Raw genomic sequence first — 22,892 nt, forward strand, 5'->3', positions numbered from 1 at the left:
AAAAATTAGAAACCACCTCGATGACCTTCAAAAAGAGACTGGATAAAATATGGTATGAATTTGATAGACTATAACAGCTGAAACAAATGAACTAGATCTATAATACATGGGGATGAATTTCTAAAACACAAAGTTAGCTGGAAAATAAAATCAGACTGATACACACAATATGACACAAATTTTAAAATCACACAAAACAATCCTGCATTTGGCTTATGAATATATGATGTAGTGTAGATGCATGAGTAGGAAGATCCACACTCAATTCATTAGATCAGCTGCTCCTTGGGAAGGAAGGGAAGGGGTGCTGAGGGGTACAAAGGAGATTTAATCTGCATCTGTAGTATTGTATTTTAAAAATATAGAGCAAATATAGTAAAATATTAGCATTTGTTAATTGTGAAGATAAGTTCATTTGTTTTACTTTTCATATTAAAAGTTTTAAACTAAGAAAATGATTAAAGAAGATGGGCCTATCTCGGAGTAAATACGACTATTGGCTCTGTGAGAATCACAGCTCATTCTTTTTTATTGATCTTTTAATTAATTATGGCTGTGAATTGTGGTCATTTAATGCAGGAGGGTTGACTAGACTTTTGTTCAGAGTGCTTCTTTAACTTTGTACTGAATGCCGTCACAACTTGCCTCCCTTGCCCATATCACTTTCTTCATAGGAAATTCACAGGAAGACTACCTTTTGATGAGATGTGATTGAAGTGATACCTGGTTCTTCTAATCTCCATACCATAAGCAAGTGATGAAGTTCACACCATAAGCATTAGTGAAGAGTTTATTGCATTACAGTCATTAAGACCAGCACTCATATTTTCCACCACCAGGGGTTCAGCCGTGATGAGAACCTATGGTGTTTATACAAGCTTCTTTATCATGACTCCAAAACTTGTGACCATCTACTAGCGTCCTCTGCTAGTTTGAGCAAGTTTCATGCTGTTCCTACCCTCAGATTTTGGTTCTGTGGAGCTTAGATCTTCTAAGGACTTATGATGAACTGCGGAACATTTGCCTGGTGTTCCTTCTACCAGTTTAGGTGGGTGAGGCACCACAGTCAAAGAGACCAAAGCCACATTGGACCCTTCCGGAAAACTGGTTGTCCGTAGACAGACACTGCCCCCTGGTGTAATGCATATGAAGCTGCAGAACTAAAAAAAAAAAAAAAAGAAAAAGAAAAAGAAAAAAAAAGAAAACTAGCCTGGTGCCTCTGCAGTACCTGCACCCCCAGGAGCATGCCTGGAGAGGCCGCCCAACAGCTGTTTGAGTTGTGTCCTGACAGAAGATACTACCTTTCAAGACAGCACAAAAGTCATTAAAGTCAAGGAGACAGGAAATGTGAATATGGCACAAAGGTCACTGAACTCAAGTGCTTTGCTGCCGTGCTGCAAGACAGCCAAGCGAATTAGGCAAGCGACTCCTCACACTTTACTGTGTGCTTGGAAATAGATCATGAAAGTTCGGTTCCTTTAGCAAGTTTAGGATTTCTTAAAGTTGTTCAATGCCCAGCAATTAATTGGCACGTGTCAAGTATTGACCTTGAGGTTTTCAGAATACGAGCTTTGTTCCTCACCGCCTTTAGAGTCTGCCTTGGAAGAAACGAGACCATCAAACCCAAAGATGCACATAGCTTGGGACTCTCCTCTCTGACCAAACGCGGAAACAAACTACTGTCTGCATTCAGGGGAATCATGTAGTACTCAAGAAGTGGTATGATTGTAGAAAAGAGAGAAAATATTGAAAAGAAAAGGAAATCAACAGTGCTTCTTCGACCCAGATGTGGAACAGGCTCACATTTTGGTGTACAGCCTTCCAGAGACTCCAGTGTGCACATACATACCTTTGTGCACTCATTTATTTTGCAGAAACCTGTGTTATACCTGATGTTGTTTCTCAGCAGTGTCGTGAATGCCGCCTTGCTGTGCTCATCAAGGAGTAACTATGTATTTTTTAATGGTCGTAGCATAGTATTTCAATATATGGCCAGACTATAATTTGCTTATTCAGTTCTCTTACGTTGCGAATGTTTGCTTCCTCTTTTTTGAGTTCAGAAACCTCCCATGGTGTTGAATCGTTCCTTTGTTCTGCCCTTCACTTCTTGCCAGTTGATTGTTCACCACTGTTCCTAAGCTCAGACTTCTCCTGCTTTCTTTCTTTCTTTTTTTTTTTTTCCCTTTCATTAAGTCATGAATACATTTATGCCTGTGTGGAATCCCATGTGTTTGATCCTGCAATTCCTCTACTTCTCCTTTTTTCATTGGTCTCATTTTCCCCACCTGCTCTTTGTCCCAACTTCATGGATAAAATACAGGTTACTGGGTGTAAATTTCCTAAGTATTCTTTCCTTTTACTTCAAACTTTATTTTTTTCTTAGTTATCATTAGGTTTCCCCAGAGAAATACCTTCTCCGTCAGGGTACGTGTCCAAGAGGAAGACATACTTCAGCCCTCTTTCCAGGGAAGTCCTCTGACCTTTGTTCTGTGTTACTCCGTTGATTACTTCTGATCTTGTGTCTTTCTGCATTCTCTGACATCCCAAAGAATAGACTGCATGGTGGAGTTAGGTACTATATTTATTTATTATTATTATTGTTATTTGAGACAGAGTCTTACTTTGTCGCCCTCAGTAGAGTGCCACAGCCATGGCATCACAGCACACAGCAGCCTCAATCTCCTGGGCTTAAGCTATCCTCTTGCCTCAGTCTCCCAAGTACCTGGGATTACAGGTTCCCGCCACAATGCCTGGCTAGTTTTTTCTATTTTTAGTAGAGACAAGGTCTCACTCTTTCTCAGGCTGGTCTTGAACTCCTGAGCGCAGGCAATCCACCTGCTTTGGCCTCCCAGAGTTCTAGGATTATAGGTGTGAGCCAGCATGTTGCCTGGCCCTAGGTAATTTATCTAAATTGTATTGAATAGCATTAAATCATAAAGAGAGAGGGTTATTCCTTTTGTGAGTCTTTAGTCCTTCTTTTTACCTAAGGAGAAAGTCTCATTTGGTGCTAGCACTTCTCAAAACATTTGCACACACTGTATTTCTGTTTTAACAAAGGAAATGAACTGGAATGAAAGAATTAAAGGAGGTTCAGGTTGGCAGAAAACCTTACTACCTGGTTAGAATTTAATAACATTTTTCTGTTTTATTGTATATATTACTCATTTTCTTTCAAAAGTTATTTTTAAATTATAAAACGTTTCAAATGAAAAGTACAGAGAATAATATCACAAACACACATGTACCTACTTTAGATTTAATAAATGCAGATACTTTGTCACATTTGTTTAAGATGTCAGCTGAGTTTAACCAGAGAAGCAGGAAGCATGGTCTCCTAGAATGGAGATGTATACGTGTGCGTGTGTGTGTGTGTGTGTGTGTGTGTATTGATGAGTATTTCATTGTGGAGATTTGACCATACTGTGTGGGAGCTCGTTCAGCAGTCCCTATAAGGCTGTCGTGTTTGTGTATGACGTTGGGCCTTGAAGTCTGCAGGACAGGCGCTCAAGAAGGGAAGATGTTTAAAATGATCTGCAAGTCAGCAGAATTGACTGGAATCTGTGTAACTCTCCCTGCCTCCAGCCTTGATGCCTTTTGTCATAGAATTAAGCATATACATGGCCAAGGCATCAAAGCAGCTAAAAGAGTGTCCAAAGGAAGAAGGAGCAGTTGCAGGCCCAGCTGCTGTCCCACACCCAGGTGAGCCTGCAAGTCAGTGGTGGTCTATGGGAGGCACCTGCCCCAGTTTCAAGGCATAAAAACCAAAAACAGCTGTTTCTTCACTTTCACTTCCCTCCCATATTGCCTGAAAATGCCTCTTGTGGCCCACCTAAAATAAAAATACTAGCCCACACTTGGCATTGTAATGTGGTGATTTTTATAGCTCCCTCTGGCAAGTGATGTCTCTATTGGTATAAAATTTGATTTTTATGTTAATTTACTTAAGATAAAAAATTTGAATTGATTTAAAAGAAGACTATTGAGTAAGTAATAGAAAACAGGCAAGGAGTACGCGGGTGACTGAAGTTTGGGGAAAGCTGAGCTAGCCTGTCGTACTTTATAGAACCCCCAAAATATAGTCTTTACTTTCCTGACTCTGGGCTGTTGCTTTTGCCAAAGAATTTCTTCCCCTGAGTTTTATTTTTATTAACTCCCTAACAGTCTTTCACAACCTTGCTCAAGTATCAGATTCACACCTTTCCCTGATTCCCGTAGGTGGAATTTGTATCTGCTTGCTTTGTGCTCTCATGAATTTCATTTCTACTATGGCTAATACAGCATCCGCCACAGTCTGCCTTGTATTGATGGCTTCGGACATACAGTCATGCTCTGCATGACAACGTGCTGTCAACAGTGGCCACACACACAATGCTGGGCCCACGGGCTATAACTATTGCCACATATTTATTATACTAAGTTGTTATTTTAGAATATATTCCTTCTGTGTAAAAAAAAGTTAACTGTAAAACAGCTTCAGCCAGGTTCTTTTGGAGTTCTTTCAGAAGAAGGCATTGTTGTCATCAGAGAGGACGGCTCTGTGTGCGTTACCGCTCCCAAAGGCCTGCCGCTGTGACGAGATACAGAGGTGGAAGACAGCCAGATGGATGGTCCTGACCCTGCGTCAGCCCAGGCTCATGTGTGTGTTTTTGACTTAGGTTAAAGAGTTAAAAAAGTTAAAAAGAATTTTTTTTGGGGGGAATAGATAAAAGCTTATGGAATAAGGATATAAAGAAAGAAAATATTTTTATTCACTTTTATAATGTGTTTGAGTTTTCAACTAAGTATTATTACAAGAGAGCCAAAAGTTTGAAAATTTAAAAGTTGACAAAGTAAAAATGTTACGGTAAGTTAAGGCTACTTTATTATTGAACAGCGAAATTAAGACAGATAAACCACGTGTACAGAGTTTATAAAGTCTGCCACAGCGTCCGCTCGTATCCGAGACCTTCACATCCACTCAGCGCTCACTCAGGGACTTGCCCAGAGTACCGTCCAGTCCCCGCGCTCCATTTGTGGCAAATGCCCTCTGGCACTGTACCATTTTTTATCTTCCATTCTACCTTTTCTATGTTAAATATGTTTAGACATGCAAGTACCACTGTGTTCCAGTGGCCTGCAGTGTTCAGTACAAGTTTGTAGCTTAGGAGCCACAGGCTATACCGAGAGGCTATACCGGGCTGAACCGTCAAAGTCATGTACAGATCCTGTGCCATGTTCACACAGGGACAGAATCACCTGCTAATGCAGTTCTCAGGAGGCATCCCCGGCACGACGTGATGTAAGACTGTATTCCATGTCCTCACTTGAGTGTATGTGCCTTATTTCCATTATTATCAGAAGCACATAATACAATGTGTTCCAGTGTGTTAGTGTTCCCTAAAGTGTTTTCAAAAACTTAAACTGAAATAATAAAAAGAGGAATGGTCATGTGATGAGTATTCCCATTTTGCCTAGAGAGAGAGAGACAGATACAGATTAAATATATTTGTTCAGAGTCTTAGTGATTAAAACCAAAATTAGGTTCCAGAATCATCGTTTTTAAATTTATCTTCTTTTGCTACATTACTCAGCAAGGAATTATATACACACACATAAATAAAACAAAATATTATATACTCAGGATATGCTGGCTTCCTTAGAGGAATATAGAAGTATAAGTTAGGGTATCTTTCCTTCAGAAGTTGACAGTCTTTACAAAACTAGAAGCTAACCGTATCTGCACAAATAATGATAAAAGCAGTGTTTCCCCAGGAAACAATCCAGCCGACTCTGCTTCAGAAATTCAGACGGGAGACAGTGTGGTCTAGAGTAGTTCCTTGAAGCCTTTAAAAGGATGGCTGAGTTTGTGCTGAACTTTGATGCTTGTGTTTAGAGAAAAATGGAAGGACCAATTCAGGTGGAAAAACATAACATTAGAAAAAGTATAGAAGAGGGAATAACCTACCGAGACTGTGGCCCAGACCAGCAGCATCGTTGGAGCTCGTGAGAAATGCAGGCTCTGGGGCTTCACTCCAGCCCTGGGATCTGACTGTGCAGCAAAGCCTGGGAAGCTCTGATGTGTGCTGTGTGCACAGCGCTGTGCCGCTTACTATGGACCGTGCAAACATCCCATTTTACACTGTGGGTAGGTTAGTGGACATGAATGCTTTAGATAAGTATGAACCATTAGCATCTAGTCTTACTGGAGGAAAACAAGAAGTTTAGGGAGGTTTGGGTTTGCTCAGGCTTTAAAAGAGTGAAGTTCAGACTCGGGCATGCAGATTCCATCTGATGTTCACACCACACAATTGAATAAGTCGTGTTTGGGAAATTGAATAGACTAGCACAGAAAGCGTAAATGTGGCTTAGTTAGCAACCGGGCCATGGAATAGAAGATCTGGAATTCTAGGAAACTTATCATTTATCCATTAATATGTTTTGACCAGAAGAGACTATTCTAGTGCATAATGTGGGTGGATTAGAAAGGGGAGGAGATACTTCTTGGAGGCACCAGTTTTAGGGAGTGTAAATTTAAACACAAAAAAAATAGGTAGTAAGTCAGCCACCAAATATTTATGGAGGACCTACTGTGTGCTGGCACTGGGCGTAGAATCTGCCTTCATGATGATGGTCTTGCCCGTGTGGTGCTTTCAGCTGAGTCAGTTAGACAACTGAGTACCAAATGCATAAAAGACTAACAATAAAATCACCTTTGATTGTCCCCTCTTTGTTTCCCTTGAGAAAATATTTGGCCCCAAACGTTAAGTGGCTCCCATTCTCGTCCTGGTTTTGCTGTTAGTGTTATACGTAACTTTGGACAATTCACTTAGTTTCTCTGTATCTTATTTTTCCTGCTTACAAAATAAACATCATGCTTCACCATGACTTCACAGCACAAAATATTGTGATGAGATAATTTATATGAGACTTTTTTGATTTCCTGAGAAGTACTATGAAAGCTCATAATGGTGTTAATATAAAATTACTTTTAAAACCTTCACTTTTTGAAACATTTGAAATTGCAGTCCTTTAGTGCATTTTAGTCATTTTTTTCTAATTATAATTACATTGAAAGGGGGAAGATAATCCAGCCATCTGTGATACTCTTTCTTCCCTGGAGGTAGAGCAAGGGAAGATAATGATTTATTTGAGATGTTGTTGGTCACACGCGGAAGGAGAATGGGTGGTGGTTTTCATTGTGGCTTTAAGGCCCATCTGCTGATGGGTGCGATTTCATTAGACAAAAACACGTGGGTGAGTGTGTGCATGGGAGTGATAGAGTAATAGCAGATAGAAGAACAACAGAATATTTTTATTTCGGGGGGAAAGGAACAGGCTGTGAGCTATCTGAAATTGTTACCGCCAAGGTAGGAAACCACCCCCATGTTCTGTGTGCAGGTGGTCCCTCCTCGGGGCTAGTTAAGTGCTGACCTGTCTTTTCCTCCCTCTGACCACATGGCCCACGGCTGTGGCTCTGGCATGAAGGACCTGCCTGCAGAGTGGAGCTCGCTTCTCTGACCTCCTCCCTCCTGACACCCGTCCCTAGCGTTTATCAGGCCACGTCACTACAGCCTGCCTGCTTTGTCTCCCCTGTGGGTGGCGAAACCGAACATGACCACAGGTGTCAAAGGGGGCAAAAAGGCCGACACCCTTCTATTGAGGCTGGTCTTACATAGACGTGTCACAGGTTTCTGACTTTACTGGTGACATAAGTTCTGGAACAGAACATACATTTTGTCGAGGGCTTTGGATATGTGTGTGTGTGAGCATGTGTGTGACCACGTGTGTGTGAGCACGTTTGTGAGTGTGTGAGAGCACGTGTGTGAGCACGTGTGTGAGACCATGTGTGTGTGACCATGTGTGTGAGCACATGTGTATGAGCGTGTGTGACCACGTGTGTATGACCGTGTGTGTGAGCATGTGTGTGTGAGAGCACATGTGTGAGAGTATGTGTGACCACGTGTGAGAGACCACGTGTGTGAGACCGTGTGTGAGCACATGTGTATGAGCATGTGTGACCACATGTGTATGACCATGTGTGTGTGTGAGCATGTGTGTGTGAGCGCACGTGTGACCATGTGTGTGAGCACGTGTGTGATCACGTGTGTGACCACATGTGTGTGAGCGTGTGTGAGCATGTGTGTGATCACATGTGTGTGATCATGCAAGCATATGCATAGGGTGGGGAGGCAGACATTGTAGAAGGTGAGAAAAGGACAGAGAAATTGAGAAAGGTGGAAAGTGCTTACTTTGCATATTGCTAGAAATGAAACGAGTCAATACTCATTAATACAGATAACAATGACTGGTTTTCACTGCTCCTGTATTTGAATAGGGGCGTGGGTGAACACGGCTTTGTTCTTGTTCTGTTTTCTCCAAATTGTAGTTTCTGCAGAGAACAGTGGCCTGCAAGATGAAACATGCCTCAGATGAGAGCATTCTTTTTTTTTTTTTTTTTTTTTTTTTTTTGTAGAGACAGAGTCTCACTGTACCGCCCTCGGGTAGAGTGCCGTGGCGTCACACGGCTCACAGCAACCTCTAACTCTTGGGCTTACGCGATTCTCTTGCCTCAGCCTCCCGAGCAGCTGGGACTACAGGCGCCCGTCACAACGCCCGGCTATTTTTTTGTTGCAGTTTGGCCGGGGCTGGGTTTGAACCCGCCACCCTCGGCATATGGGGCTGGCGCCCTACTCACTGAGCCACAGGCGCCGCCCAGATGAGAGCATTCTTTAGAACATTTCCTTTTTTACCTAGAATGTTACTTATCCTGAAACAATCCAGATAAAAATAAGATGGGTTGATATGTGTTCGCCAGGAACTTTGAATCGTGCCTGGTGTGTAGCTGGCATTGTAGAAGCATGTGCCTGTTAGCATTCCATCCTGGTCACTTAATCATTCACTTGTGGAGTGTATACGCCCTGGGTTATTTGATTTGGAAGTCCAAAGGTGAGTCACATGTAGATCCTGCTCTTAAGGAGAGTATATTCCAATAGGAAAAATAAGACAAGCAAATACATAAATGTACTGCAGTGAAGAAAATGATATATGCTTTAGAAAAATCTAGATGAGCCAATTGTGGTGGCTCATATCTATAATCCTAGCACTCTGGGAGGCGGAGGCTGGTGGATTGCTTAAGCTCAGGAGTTGATGACTAGCCTGAGCAAGAGAGAGATCATGTCTGTACTAAAAATAGAAAAACTAGATGGTGTTGTGGCAGGTGCCTATAGTCCCAGCTACTTGGAAGACTGAGGCAGGAGGATCACTTGAGCCCAAGAGTTTGAGGTTGCTGTGAGCTATGACGATGCCATGGCACTCTACTCAGAATGTATATAAGAAAAAAAAATCTAGATGAAGCAGAAAAAGCAGGAGAGGACTCGTGGAGGGATTGGTGAGGAAGGCAGGACTGTAGGGAAGGCTTCATGGAGGAGGTGGTGTCTGAATTGCCTCTTGAAGGATGGGGAAAGCTAAAACATTCACAACAGGAGAAAGCGCCTTCCAGGTGAAGTGGTCTGAACAAAGGTAGAAAAGGGCACTTTTAGAGAGAAAATGACAAGTCTCCTTTATCTGATTTGAAGACTGTGCATTCATTAGAACTGTTTTCAGTCATCTCCCGAGTTTCCTTGCCCTGTGTTTTTCATTTCTTTATACCCATTAATTAAATTTCAGCTGACTATAATCAGGAGGGGCAGTTACTAAGTGGGTGAAAATGGCTTTGTGATTATAGCTGCTGCAATGTGTAATTGAACTGTTCCTGTAATTATTCAGGATTTTATTTGTATATGCTGATTGCCTCCTATTCTGAAACTTCCATAATAGTATGAAAATAGGGCCCAGGAAGCATTTAAGTCTGGGAACATGTTTTCCTTTGCATTTTATAATAAATCACCCAAACATACTGACCTACGGTAGCTTTGCACCTCTCCCGAGAGGTCCATTATCAACTGACTCAAAATAGACTGGGACCATCTCAGAGCCTCTCAGCCTTACCCCAGGTGCAAAAATTCCATGTTGGGTTTTACATTAGCTTTCTGCACTAAGATGCACTGCCATCTTTGACAGAGGCCCCATAGCCTTTGGCTCTGTGGCTTGTCCCCTGAACAGCTGAATGTAGCTCTACAGAATGATATGAAGGAGCCTGGGCTGGGAGTTCTCTGCCCACTGCAGGTAAAATTGTTGGCAAGTCTCCCCACCTTTTGGGGAACTCATCCATCCAGGGGGCCTGTCACTACGTGCTGTGGAGAAATCATATACTTCGTAGTCTTTAAACACTTATTCTCTTCAAAGGTATTTTAAGACACAAGTTCTAAGTTAATAGGGATAGTTTCTTAAGTGACATTATTTCACTCTGGAACAGACTACTTATGTGTTTGCTTAAACTTGAAATAATCATCCGATAATGGGAGCTACTATAAATGGAAATCCATAACATAACATAACAAGGCTGCCTTGACCCAACTCTGAGCATCTGTAAAGCCCAGAACAATCAGGGACAAATGGTGTAGTCTTCTATCAATATTTCTTGAATGAATGAATGGGTGAGGTGTTTTTGGAGAGGGAAAAAAACTATGGTTACATTAAACTCAGTTAAAATATAGCTAAAGGTTATGAAATGAATATATATACCTGAGATTTTGAACTTCTTTGAATCTTACCTATTACATAATCATATTTTAAAATAGTACCTACTCAGCTCGGCACCCGTAGCCCAGTAGTTAGGGCGCCAGCCACGTACACCAAGGCTGGTGGGTTTGAATCCAGCCTGGGCCTGCTAAATAACAATGACAACTGCAGCCAAAAAATAACTGGGTGTTGTGGCAGGCACCTGTAGTCCCAGCTACTTGGGAAGCTGGGTCAAGAGAATTGCTTGAGCCAAAGAGTTTGAAGTTGCTGTGAGCCGTAACACTACAGCACTCAACCAAGGGTGACATAGCGAGATTCTGTCTAAAAATAAATAAATAAATAATAATAAAAAAAAAATAGTACCCACTCAATTACGTGTAATTCTTACCTGCTTTAATAAAGCAATATTATATAGTTTTCTGTGACATTTAATTATGCTACAAAAATTCTCTCATTTAGATCATGAATCCAAGGTCAAGGTACTCCTAGCCCCCTGGGGAATGCTTATCTGAGCTGAAGATACCATGTTAACAAGGAAATAGCTAGTTTCGGTCTTTTAAATCAGACCAATAATGTTCCCTCCCCTCCCCCACGAATCATATACACCCAGGGTGTTAGCATTAGACAGGTCTCAAAGAAGGAAAAGCCTGTGAAAAGGTAAAACACAAAAGCAAGAAGCTGATCTTTCAAGGTTTGTAGACCTATTAAGTGAGTCTTCAGCATACATGGCAGATGTCTGCAGCTGGGTTATGTGTTTGATCTTTCAGCTCTATGTGGCCACGGAGGCTATCCTCATTACTCTGATCGGGGCCACGCCGTCGTACCACTGGGACCTGGCAGAGCTCCTACCTAATCAGAGCCATGGCAACGAGTCAGCTGGTGAAAACCAGGCCTTTGGGAACTGGCTGCTCACAGCCAACGGCAGCGAGATCCACAAGCACGTGCATTTCAGCAGCAGCTTCACCTCCATCGCCTCGGAGGTACGTCAGGCCGCGCTCGTCACCATGGGAATGTTGCCCTTGCTCCCATGGAAACACTCTCTTTTGTCCTGATGATTTAAATTGTAGCCACATCTTCAAATAATTTCTAATAAATTGAAAAGTTAAAGGTTTTAATGTATTAAAGGAAAATAGCCTTTGAAAACATGTTCTTTATATTTCTTGCTACTCATGGAAGAAGCTTGAATCTTGCCAAACTAGTTGGATGAAAAAAGGTAAACTCCAGAAGAGCCATACTTTGATTATGTGAAGTAGGGGTGGTGCCTGTGGCTCAAAGGAGTAGGGCGCCGGCCCTAGATGTCAGAGGTGGCGGGTTCAAACCCAGCCCCAGCCAAAAACTGCAAAAAAAAAAAGAAAAGAAAAGTGAAGTAAAAGTTTTTATCTCCTTTCGTTACATACAGATGGATATAAAGTTTGTGTGCAATTTATTCTCTAAATGAAGCTGGTGGGCTGTAGAGAACTTAAAGAATCATATACTTAATAAGCTCTGGTCTAGTATTTGATGAGTCCATATTCTTTCCAGTACTCAAGTGATTTTCAAACTTTTTTTTTTTTTTAAAGAGTAGAAGCCTTTAGTTTTAAACAGTATCCTAGTTGGAATTTCAGTATTTAAATTCCAACAGACGACAAGCAGCATTTTACTTAGCTTTCAGCCCAAGATATGGAGAAAGAAAAAAACTTTGAGGAATGTGAGCCTTCCTTAAATCATATGGACCGGAGAGGCACTGGGATGGGGCAGCAGTCCTGCCCACCCCGTCTGGAGCTAAGTGATTCTCTCCTAAGTTATTGCTGTTGTTGCAGAGGTGTGGGCTTCAGGGCCCCTAGGGCCTCTGCCATTGCCATTTGGTCCCAGAAGAACTTTCTTGAGGATGGGGTAAAGATCACCCCTGCCTGGGCCACACAGCTCAATGGCAGTGAAGGTCTGGGAAGAGTCCACAGAAGTGGCCTGGGTGGACAGGTGAGAACGCAGGTTGGTGCAGTGACTGTGGGAAGATGGTGTATGGTGCAAAGAAATGTCAGCCTAAAGGAAGAAACTGAGACACAAAATGTGATTTTAAAGAGCTTACTCAAGCCAAGGTGAGGACAGCTGCCCAGGACACACTCCCAAGTTATCTTTAGGCGTGCTTTGCTCGGCCTTTGTTTGCAAGAAGGCTTTTAAAAGCAAAAAGGGAATAAGGAGTGAGTGGATACAAAGCTGTTGGTCAGTTCTCCTTGGCTTACAGACATACAGTGATTAGTGATCAACCCTGCATTGTGGAGCTACAGGGCAGGAGTTAGGATGTCTAGGGTATAGCATTGTTGGTTGGTGTGAAGCTACTAGTGTCCTTCCGGCTGGAGTCCAGGTAGCAAGCAGAGTCCGCATGGTAAGCAGAGTCTGCGTAGCAAGCAGAGTCCATGTAGCAAGCAGACGTCTGTATAGCAAGCAGAGTCTGAATAGCAAGCAGCTTCGGGAGAATATCATTTAGCTCCAGGAGGGGTGGGATACGACTGCTGCCCCACTCCCATGCCTCTCCGGCCCTCATGATTTAAGAGAGGCTCGCATTCCTCAAAGTTCTTTTCTTTCTCCATATCTTGGGCTGAAAGCTAAGTAAAATGCTGCCTGTCATCTGCTGGAGGGCCTTTGATAGAATGAATTCTAGGGGAGAAGGGAAAACAATATTACCAACTTGCATAGCAAAAAGTGAGCACACATGGGTGCAGAGTGGCAGTCATCCCACGGCACCAGAACTTGTCACCAAATTGGTAAATATCCTTCATATATGATCTGATGTGTCAATAATATTGGGTTCTGGCTGGGTGCAGTGGCTCACACCTATAACCCCAGCACTCTGGGAGGCAACCAAGGCAGATGGATTGCCTGAGCTCTTGAGTTGAGACAGTTTGAGCAAGAGTGAGACCTCATCTCTAAAAAGAAAAAACTAGCTGGGCATTGTGGTGGGCACCTGTAGTCCCAGCTACTTGGGAGGCTGAGGCAAGAGAAACGCTTGAGCCCAACAGTTTAAGGTTGCTGTGAACTATGACACTATGGCACTCCCATGAGAGCAACAAAATGAGACTATGTCTCAAAAAAAAAAAAAAATAATAATAATAATAATATTGGTTTGTTTTAGAAATTATTTGTTCTGAAATCAAAGTTAACAAACAAGTATAGTGTGCTGTTGAGCTGTCATATGAAACTCCCAAAAATAAATATCAAGATAATATCCGCAGATTTTATAAAAATACATTTTATAAAACTTCTACCCTGGATCTTACTACGCTTGGGTCAGGCCCTGCAGAGTTTTTTTGCAAAGGTTTTTTGGGGAAGGGTAAATAAAAAGTTAGGTAGATGTCATTAACTTAATATATAATGCAAAAATCTTCTCTGATCTTGGAGTCTCGGCTATTCTAAAATGAGCTAATTGCCATTGGGGTGATTTTATGTAGCAAATTGCTGTCTGCTGTATTCAAATTATTCCCTGAGCTCTGAGTCATTCTGAAAGCACCAAATATCACAGAGACACACAATTATCAAGCTTAATTAATGTTTGCAACCAAAAAGTGTGAGGTTGGAATCTTTAATATCATCATGAATATCGAAGAACTAAAATTGACTATTATCTTGAGATTAATATATTTCCCCCAAGCCGTACCCTGGGGTCAAAAGACAGAGTATTAAAACTATTCGAAAAATTCACTGCAATTAATTGCTTTAGGGTCTAATTTTTTTTTTTAATGTCTTGCTTCCTTACGCCTGTACTACTGATTGTTATAGCCTGCACACTTCACCCATTAAGTGGTAATTCAGAGTGACAACTACATTGAAGTGAAGCAAGTTAGTTAATCACCATGAAACTGTTCCTGAAATACCCTGTCCAAGTACTTCCTAATCACAGGAGCCTCTAATTACTTGATTTTCCCCTGAAGTGAGATTTTCCTCTACCAAGCTGTAAATATATTTGTTTTAAATACAGACCAGGGGAGGACTGAAATTGGGTTGGAATTATTATCAGAACCTTTCAGAACTTTGCATAGCAGACCAGTCACCAGCTCTCCGGTTGTTAGGAGCCCTGGCAGGGGGGTCATGGAGCTGCTGTCTGTTCCAGCCCTGTAGCCGTGAAAGAGTGGCATGCTGAGAGTCTGAGTAGGTCTGTGGCAACTGTAACATGACTTGGTTTTTATCAAAGGCCAACCTCAATCACTAGGCTTGTGTGTCCTATTTGGGTTGGTCTCCCAGGGCAGCCAGGGGGAGCTCCCTTTGTCTTCCTTTTCTTTTCCATCAGTATGTGCTCTGAACAGCCCCATAGTCTGTCCTCTTTTCAGGGAAGGCTGAGCTGGCACTAGTGAGGTATGCTGGTCCCTGGAGCAAGCCCACCTTTTAGAAGGGGCACAGCAGCCTGGTGAGGGGCTCAGTGTCACTCTGCGACCTGCCCCTGCCTGGCTTGCATTTCCCGGACGTTCCATGTATCACACGCACGTTTCTGACCTCTGCGTGATCAGACATACATCTTTCGGTAGGGATGTCTGTGGACCTGTTAAATTGCTTTCAGGGTCTAAAGAGAAGACCAAAGTATTCTAGATGTCAGATTGGCTGTAGGAAGAAGGAAAACTCTTCAAATTCCAAATCTCCCTCACACTTCCTTTCATGAGAATGCCCTTTGGTGGCTCCAAGGAAACAATGACCAGCTGGCGGGTTCCTTGCATTCCCAAAGACTCAGAACTCAGTGCTTGGAGTACTTATGCAGAGCTGTGGCAGGCGAGGATGCCTGTAAGTCTGTGGCATGCACACTTCTTCCATGAATAACCCAGCACATACTCAGTGCTCACAGACACCGTGAGGTTAGCACTTGGGATACACACATGCCCTTAGGAAGTCACAGCATTGGAGGAGAATGAGAAATGAGCACATGAGAGATTCACTATGGGTAATGTTAGAAGCAGAAACGGGGGAGTGGTAAGCTCCACTAGGATGTCAGGCAAGACCGGAAGTGCACGTAGAGATGAGTAAGAGTGCACCAGAGGGTGAGGTGGGGTTGGGGTGGGGAGAGGAGGGCCACATGTACAAAACACAGTCACTCCTGTCAAACGTCAGACTTTGTGGCAAAAGTGTAATGACAAATCTGTTTTCCTTTGGGTTGCCTTTCTCTTGCCTAGACTTCTGCAAGATGGCGGTCCAGCATCATTCATGTGTGGGAAATGCAGCATCAGCCACCTGCCCTGAGCCAAAACGAAGAGAGCAAGAGAGGGATCGGCCTCCACGGGGCGGGGGAGTGACCCAAGCTTAGTGTAAACGACTTTTTGTTTATCGTGCATTGCCCCTTTCTCTAGTGTGGTCTGTGAATATAGCACATTTATCAATTAGTGTTCCATGACATGGTACCATAAATTAGAGGAATAAAAAGTGGCTGTTTAGGTGGCAGGAGGACACGGAGCTGAGACAGACAAATTCATGACAGTGATGGAGCCAGAGAAGCTGAGCAGAGTGGAGCCTGGAGTGTTCTCCGCTCTCGGAGGTAGTATGACAGAGGCCCCTCCTGCTCTCTGGTCTCCTAAGATTCATGATCCATCTGAGAAACTTCCATAATCTCTGCATTCTAGTAGAGAAGGGAAAAGTCAGGAAACACAGTACAATTTGGTGGAGGAAGGAAGAGAAAGATCTAGAGATTTGTAAATGTCACATGGGTACACCAGGATGACAGATGGACAGTCAGTCAATGGCATAAAGTCAATTGAAAATTAGAAATTTTATGCACTGTGGATTGAGATAAATGTTGAGACAAAAGCTTGGCCTAATATGAACGTAAACAACCACTTTGGAAGTTGATTTTAAAACACTTTACAGATGGCCCCTGACTTAGGATTTGTCAACTTTACAGTGAAAGTGCTAAGGAGTCAGTAGAAATTGCACGTCAAATTTTGAATTTTTATCTTTTTCCGTGCTAGCAGTATGCAGGATGGTACGATCCTTCCTTGTGATGCTGGGCAGTGGCAGTGGCAGTGGCAGTGAGCCGTAGCTCCTGGTCAGCCACGTGATACTGCCCTCTACATGGCACTGAGTTCAGTGAGTTCCGTGAGATGGTCAGCGCTGTATGAAAGTAGGCTTCATGTTAGGTGGTGTGGCCCAGCCTTAGGCTAATGTAAGTGCTCTGAGCATGTTGAAGGTAGGGCAGGCTAAGCTATGATGGTCTGCGGATGTGCCAAATGCATCTTTAACATACAATGTTTTCAGAGTACATGGGTTTGTCCAGACAACCCCATGGACAGTCAGGGAGCTTCTGTATTCTCTTCTCCCTCACCCCAGCTTTGTCCCGGCACCTAGGCCAGTAACCTTCACTTCATGCCTTCTGTGTAACCGTCCCTTCTTCCCCACTCTCTTCCTTTCTAGCAATACCTGCTTCTGTGACCCTAAGTCACAAGGATCCCTTGTTTCTGGTATTCCTTCGAATATTCAGTTGATTTTTTTCCATAGATTCCTGAACAGAACACACATTGAACGTTAAAAAATAAAACCCCCTAACAAAAATGCTCGACTCCACCCAAAGGCATGGAAACTAAACAATCTTCTGTTGAATAACAGATGGGTGAAGGAAGAAATAAAACAGGAAATCATTAACTTCCTTGAGCATAACAACAATGAAGACACAAGCTACCAAAACCTGTGGGATACTGCAAAAGCAGTTTTGAGAGGAAAATTCATCGCTTTAGATGCCTACATTCGAAAAACAGAAAGAGAGCACGTCAACAATCTCACAAGAGATCTTATGGAATTGGAAAAAGAGGAACAATCTAAGCCTAAACTCAGTAGAAGAAAAGAAATATCCAAAATCAAATCAGAGATCAATAAAATTGAAAACAAAAGAATCATTCAGAAAATTAATGAAACGAGGAGTTGGTTTTTTGAAAAAATAAATAAAATAGATAAACCATTGGCCAGACTAACGAGGAATAGAAAAGTAAAATCTCTAGTAACCTCAATCAGAAATGATAAAGGGGAAATAACAACTGATCCCACAGAGATACAAGAGATCATCTCTGAATACTACAGGCAACTCTATGCCCAGAAATTTGACAATGTGAAAGAAATGGATCAATATTTGGAATCACACCCTCTCCCTAGACTCAGCCAGGAAGAAATAGAGCTCCTGAACAGACCAATTTCAAGCACTGAGATCAAAGAAACAATAAAAAATCTTCCAACCAAAAACTGCCCTGGTCCAGATGGCTTCACTCCAGAATTCTATCAAACCTTCAAGGAAGAGCTTATTCCTGTACTGCAGAAATTATTCCAAAAAATTGAGGAAGAAGGAATCTTCCCCAACACATTCTATGAAGCAAACATCACCCTGATACCAAAACCAGGAAAAGACCCAAACTAAAAGGAGAATTTCAGACCAATCTCACTCATGAACATAGACGCGAAAATTCTCAACAAAATCCTGGCCAATAGATTACAGCTTATCATCAAAAAAGTCATTGATCATGACCAAGTAGGCTTCATCCCAGGGATGCAAGGCTGGTTTAATATACGCAAGTCTATAAACGTTATCCACCATATTAACAGAGGCAAAAATAAAGATGACATGATCCTCTCAATAGATGCAGAAAAAGCATTTGATAAAATCCAGCATCCTTTTCTAATTAGAACACTGAAGAGTATAGGCATAGGTGGCACATTTCTAAAACTGATTGAAGCTATCTATGACAAACCCACAGCCAATATTTTACTGAATGGAGTGAAACTGAAAGCTTTTCCTCTTAGAACTGGAACCAGACAAGGTTGTCCTCTGTCACCTTTACTATTCAACGTAGTGCTGGAAGTTCTAGCCAATACAATTAGGCAAGACAAGGAAATAAAGGGAATCCAAATGGGAGCAGAGGAGGTCAAACTCTCCCTCTTTGCTGACGACATGATCTTATACTTAGAGAACCCCAAAGACTCAACCACAAGACTCCTAGAAGTCATCAAAAAATACAGTAATGTTTCAGGATATAAAATCAATGTCCACAAGTCAGTAGCCTTTGTGTACACCAATAACAGTCAAGATGAGAAGTTAATTAAGGACACAACTCCCTTCACCATAGTCTCAAAGAAAATGAAATACCTAGGAATATACCTAACGAAGGAGGTGAAGGACCTCTATAAAGAAAACTATGAAATCCTCAGAAAGGAAATAGCAGAGGATATTAACAAATGGAAGAACATACCATGCTCATGGATGGGAAGAATCAACATTGTTAAAATGTCTATACTTCCCAAAGCAATCTACCTATTCAATGCCATTCCTATCAAAATACCAACATCGTACTTTCAAGATTTGGAAAAAATGATTCTGCGTTTTGTATGGAACCAGAAAAAACCCCGTATAGCTAAGGCAGTTCTCTGTAACAAAAATAAAGCTGGGGGCATCAGCATACCAGATTTTAGTCTGTACTACAAAGCCATAGTGCTCAAGACAGCATGGTACTGGCACAAAAGCAGAGACATAGACACTTGGAATCGAATTGAAAACCAAGAAATGAAACTAACATTTTACAACCACCTAATCTTTGATAAACCAAACAAGAACATACCTTGGGGGAAAGACTCCCTATTCAATAAATGGTGTTGGGAGAACTGGATGTCTACATGTAAAAGACTGAAACTGGACCCACACCTTTCCCCACTCACAAAAATTGATTCCAGATGGATAAAGGACTTAAACTTAAGGCATGAAACAATAAAAATCCTCCAAGAAAGCATAGGAAAAACACTGAAGATATTGGCCTGGGGAAAGACTTCATGAAGAAGACTGCCATGGCAATTGCAACAACAACAAAAATAAACAAATGGGACTTCATTAAACTGAAAAGCTTCTGTATAGCTAAGGAGACAATAACCAAAGCAAAGAGACAACCTACACAATGGGAAAGGATATTTGCATATTTTCAATCAGACAAAAGCTTGATAACTAGGATCTATAGAGAACTCTAATTAATCCACATGAAAAAAGCCAACAATCCCTTATATCAATGGGCAAGAGACATGAATAGAACTTTCTCTAAAGACGACAGACGAATGGCTAACAAACACATGAAAAAATGTTCATCATCTCTATATATTAGAGAAATGCAAATCAAAACAACCCTGAGATACCATCTAACCCCAGTGAGAATGGCCCACATCACAAAATCTCAAAACTGCAGATGCTGGCATGGATGTGGAGAGAAGGGAACACTTTTACACTGCTGGTGGGACTGCAAACTAGTACAACCTTTCTGGAAGGAAGTATGGAGAAACCTCAAAGCACTCAAGCTAGACCTCCCATTTGATCCTGCAATCCCATTACTGGGCATCTACCCAGAAGGAAAGAAATCCTTTTATCATGAGGACACTTGTACTAGACTGTTTATTGCAGCTCAATTTACAATCGCCAAAATGTGGAAACAGCCTAAATGCCCACCAACCCAGGAATGGATTAACAAGGTGTGGTATATGTATACCATGGAATACTATTCAGCCATTAAAAAAAATGGAGACTTTACATCCTTCGTATTAACCTGGATGGAAGTGGAAGACATTATTCTTAGTAAAGCATCACAAGAATGGAGAAGCATGAATCCTATGTACTCAATTTTGATATGAGGACAATTAATGACAATTATGGTTATAGGGGGGGAAATAGAAAGAGGGAAGGAGGGAGGGGGGTGGGGCCTTGGTGTGTGTCACACTTTATGGGGGCAAGACATGATTGCAAGAGGGACTTTACCTAACAATTGCAATCAGTGTACCCTCAATGAATCCCCAACAATAAAAAAAAAAGAAAGTTTAAAAAAAAAATACAAAACACACACACACAAAAAAATAAAACCCCCCTAACCAGATTTTGTAACTTACATGCCAAAGGCTGGCTGTTGGCCATGAGAGGAGGGTGCCTTATGACAGTTGGTTAGTTATTATTAGTTATCTGGTTATCAGGTTCGGCATCCTTCTTATTTGTCATATCTTTGATAGATATCTTTTTCGTTACTCAGGTGTTAATTTTCTTTTTAGGATGTTGTAAATATGCAGTCCATTTGAAGGCAATAATTTACTTTTTCAGATTGTCATACTTCTGCTCCATCAGAAAAATTATTGTTTTAATTTGTGATATTTCTACAAAGCTTAAAGGCTGTTTATTTCAAGAGAGAGGCTAAAGACACGTTTTTCTCACTTTAAATTTTATCTTCAAGCTTTACTCAATGTGTGGTTGGTCTAAACCCAGGGGTGTCCAACTTACTGATTTTGTGAGGACTTGTTTTGCTTATGTGTCAAATATCACAAAAAGCATGGTTGCACAGACCTTTTTTTTTCTTTTGCTCATCAGCTGTCATTAGTGTTCATGTATTTACTTTTCTATGTGGCCCAAGATAGTTCTTCTTCCAATGTGCAACAGGGGGCAAAAAAGATTGTACACCCCTGGGAAACCATCCTTGTGGCTTCAAATAATCACTGTTCATGGATGACTCAGCCCAGATCTTGCCTCTGAACTCTCAGATGTCAGTGTCTAGCTGGAATCCATTCACTTCTTAGGGTGTGTTCCCTGTCCAATGCTGGCCTAAATCTTTGCAATGGCCTTTGATGAGTCTTCCCCCTCCACACTCATTACTTCCATTCTGTGCTCTGTGTTACATTTAGAGTAGCTTCTCTTGACATACACCAACACTGTCATTGGGACATGCTTCTATTTTCAGACTCTAAAGCAGTAAGAATATAAATCTTGAGCAAAAATCCCTCCCAAACGATTCATTAGCACCTAGCCAAGAGTCCCTCTGCCTCAACTTTCTTGACTTCTGCTCACCTGCCTCTTTTCCTCTTGGAGTGCTGGAAGGCTCTGTGGAGCCCCTGGCATGGAGCTCAGCTCTGAATTTATGCTCCTTTCATCCTTCATGTTAGAGGCACCCGCAGCTGGTTCTGTCCCCAGTTGTGCCTGGTTCCCTCTCAGGTCTAATTTCTTTAGACGAGTGAATGATGATGGCCTGAGTGCTTAGTGCCAGGCCCCTCAAATCGGGTTTGAAAGTTGAGTATAACAAATGCCTAACTTGTGAATGCAATTTAGCACTTACGGGCAAACATGCAGATGTTGGTTATGAAACAAAAGTAGATTTGGGTAACTCAAGTCGAGAGACTGAAAATATTTTGTCTCTATGTTCTTCCTTTTCTGCTATTGTGTGGGAAAAGAAAAGATTTCCTCCCTTTTCAATTTGTAAATGGTTTTTTAATTTTAAATGAATTAATATAAAAAGAACATTCATTCTGTACCTTAAGAATCTGGACTGTCATTATAAAAAGAATAATAGAAAAGTCACCCTTTTAATAATCTCTAGCCAATAAGGGCTTGAGTGACTTATAAATTTGTGATTTTTATTTTTTTCCTTTTTTTTTTCTTGTGTGTGGTTTTTGGCTGGGGCTGGGTTTGAACCCGCCACCTCTGGCATATGGGACCGGCGCCCTACTCCTTGAGCCACAGGCGCTGCCCTTTTTCCTTTTTTTTTTTTATTGTTAAATCATAGCTGTGTACATTAGTGCAATCGCCTGTACCCATTCTAAGATGCACCATAGATGTGGCCCCACCCATTACCCTCCCTCCACCAAAACCTCCCCCCTCCCTTCCCCTTCCTTGGCCCTTTCCCCATAGTCTTGTGCTATAGTTGGGTTACAGCCTTCATGTGAAAGCTATAATTTAGCTTCATAGTAGGGCTGAGTACATTGGATACTTTTTCTTCCATTCCTGAGATACTTTGCTAAGAAGAATATGTTCCAGCTCCATCCATGTAAACATGAAAGAGGTAAAGACTCCATCTTTCTTTAAGGCTGCATAGTATTCCATGGTATACATGTGCCACAATTTTCTAGTCCATTCGTGGATCGATGGGCACTTGGGCTTCTTCCATGACTTAGCAATTGTGAATTGGGCTGCAATAAACATTCTGGTACAGATGTCTTTGTTATATTGTGACTTCTGGGTATAAACCTAGTTATGGAATTATAGGATCAAATGGCAGGTCTATTTTTAGGTCTCTAAGTATTCTCCAAACATCCTTCCAGAAGGAACGTATTAGTGTGCATTCCCACCAGCAGTGTAGAAGTGTGACCTTTCCTCCACTTCCACGCTAACATCTCTGGTTTTGGAATTTTGTTATGTGGGCTGCTACTCTTACTGGGGTTAGGTGATATCTCAGAGTAGTTTTGATTTGCATTTCTCTGATGATTAAGGATGATGAGCTTCTTTTCATGTGTTTGTAGATCTTGCGTCTGCCTTCTTTAGAGAAGTTTCTCTTCAAGTCCCTTGCCCACCC

The 22,892-nt window shown here is 41.8% G+C and overlaps 1 protein-coding gene across 9 annotated transcripts in view; it reads left to right on the forward strand.

The window, feature by feature from the left end:
- SLC22A15 (solute carrier family 22 member 15) overlaps positions 1 to 22,892 on the forward strand; it is an 87,470-nt gene that overhangs the window by 4,574 nt on the left and 60,004 nt on the right. For all 9 annotated transcript variants that reach the window (XR_008380157.1, XR_008380151.1, XR_008380152.1 and 6 more), the window contains exon 2: positions 11,367 to 11,579. Coding sequence is in view for 2 of the 9 variants with exons in the window: in XM_053591368.1 (XP_053447343.1) it covers positions 11,367 to 11,579 (213 nt within the window). In the remaining 7 variants the exon portion in view is untranslated. The remainder of the gene's footprint in view (positions 1 to 11,366; positions 11,580 to 22,892) is intronic.

Source organism: Nycticebus coucang, chromosome 5, assembly GCF_027406575.1.
Source record: "Nycticebus coucang isolate mNycCou1 chromosome 5, mNycCou1.pri, whole genome shotgun sequence".
In the NCBI taxonomy this organism is placed as follows: Eukaryota; Metazoa; Chordata; class Mammalia; order Primates; family Lorisidae; genus Nycticebus; species Nycticebus coucang.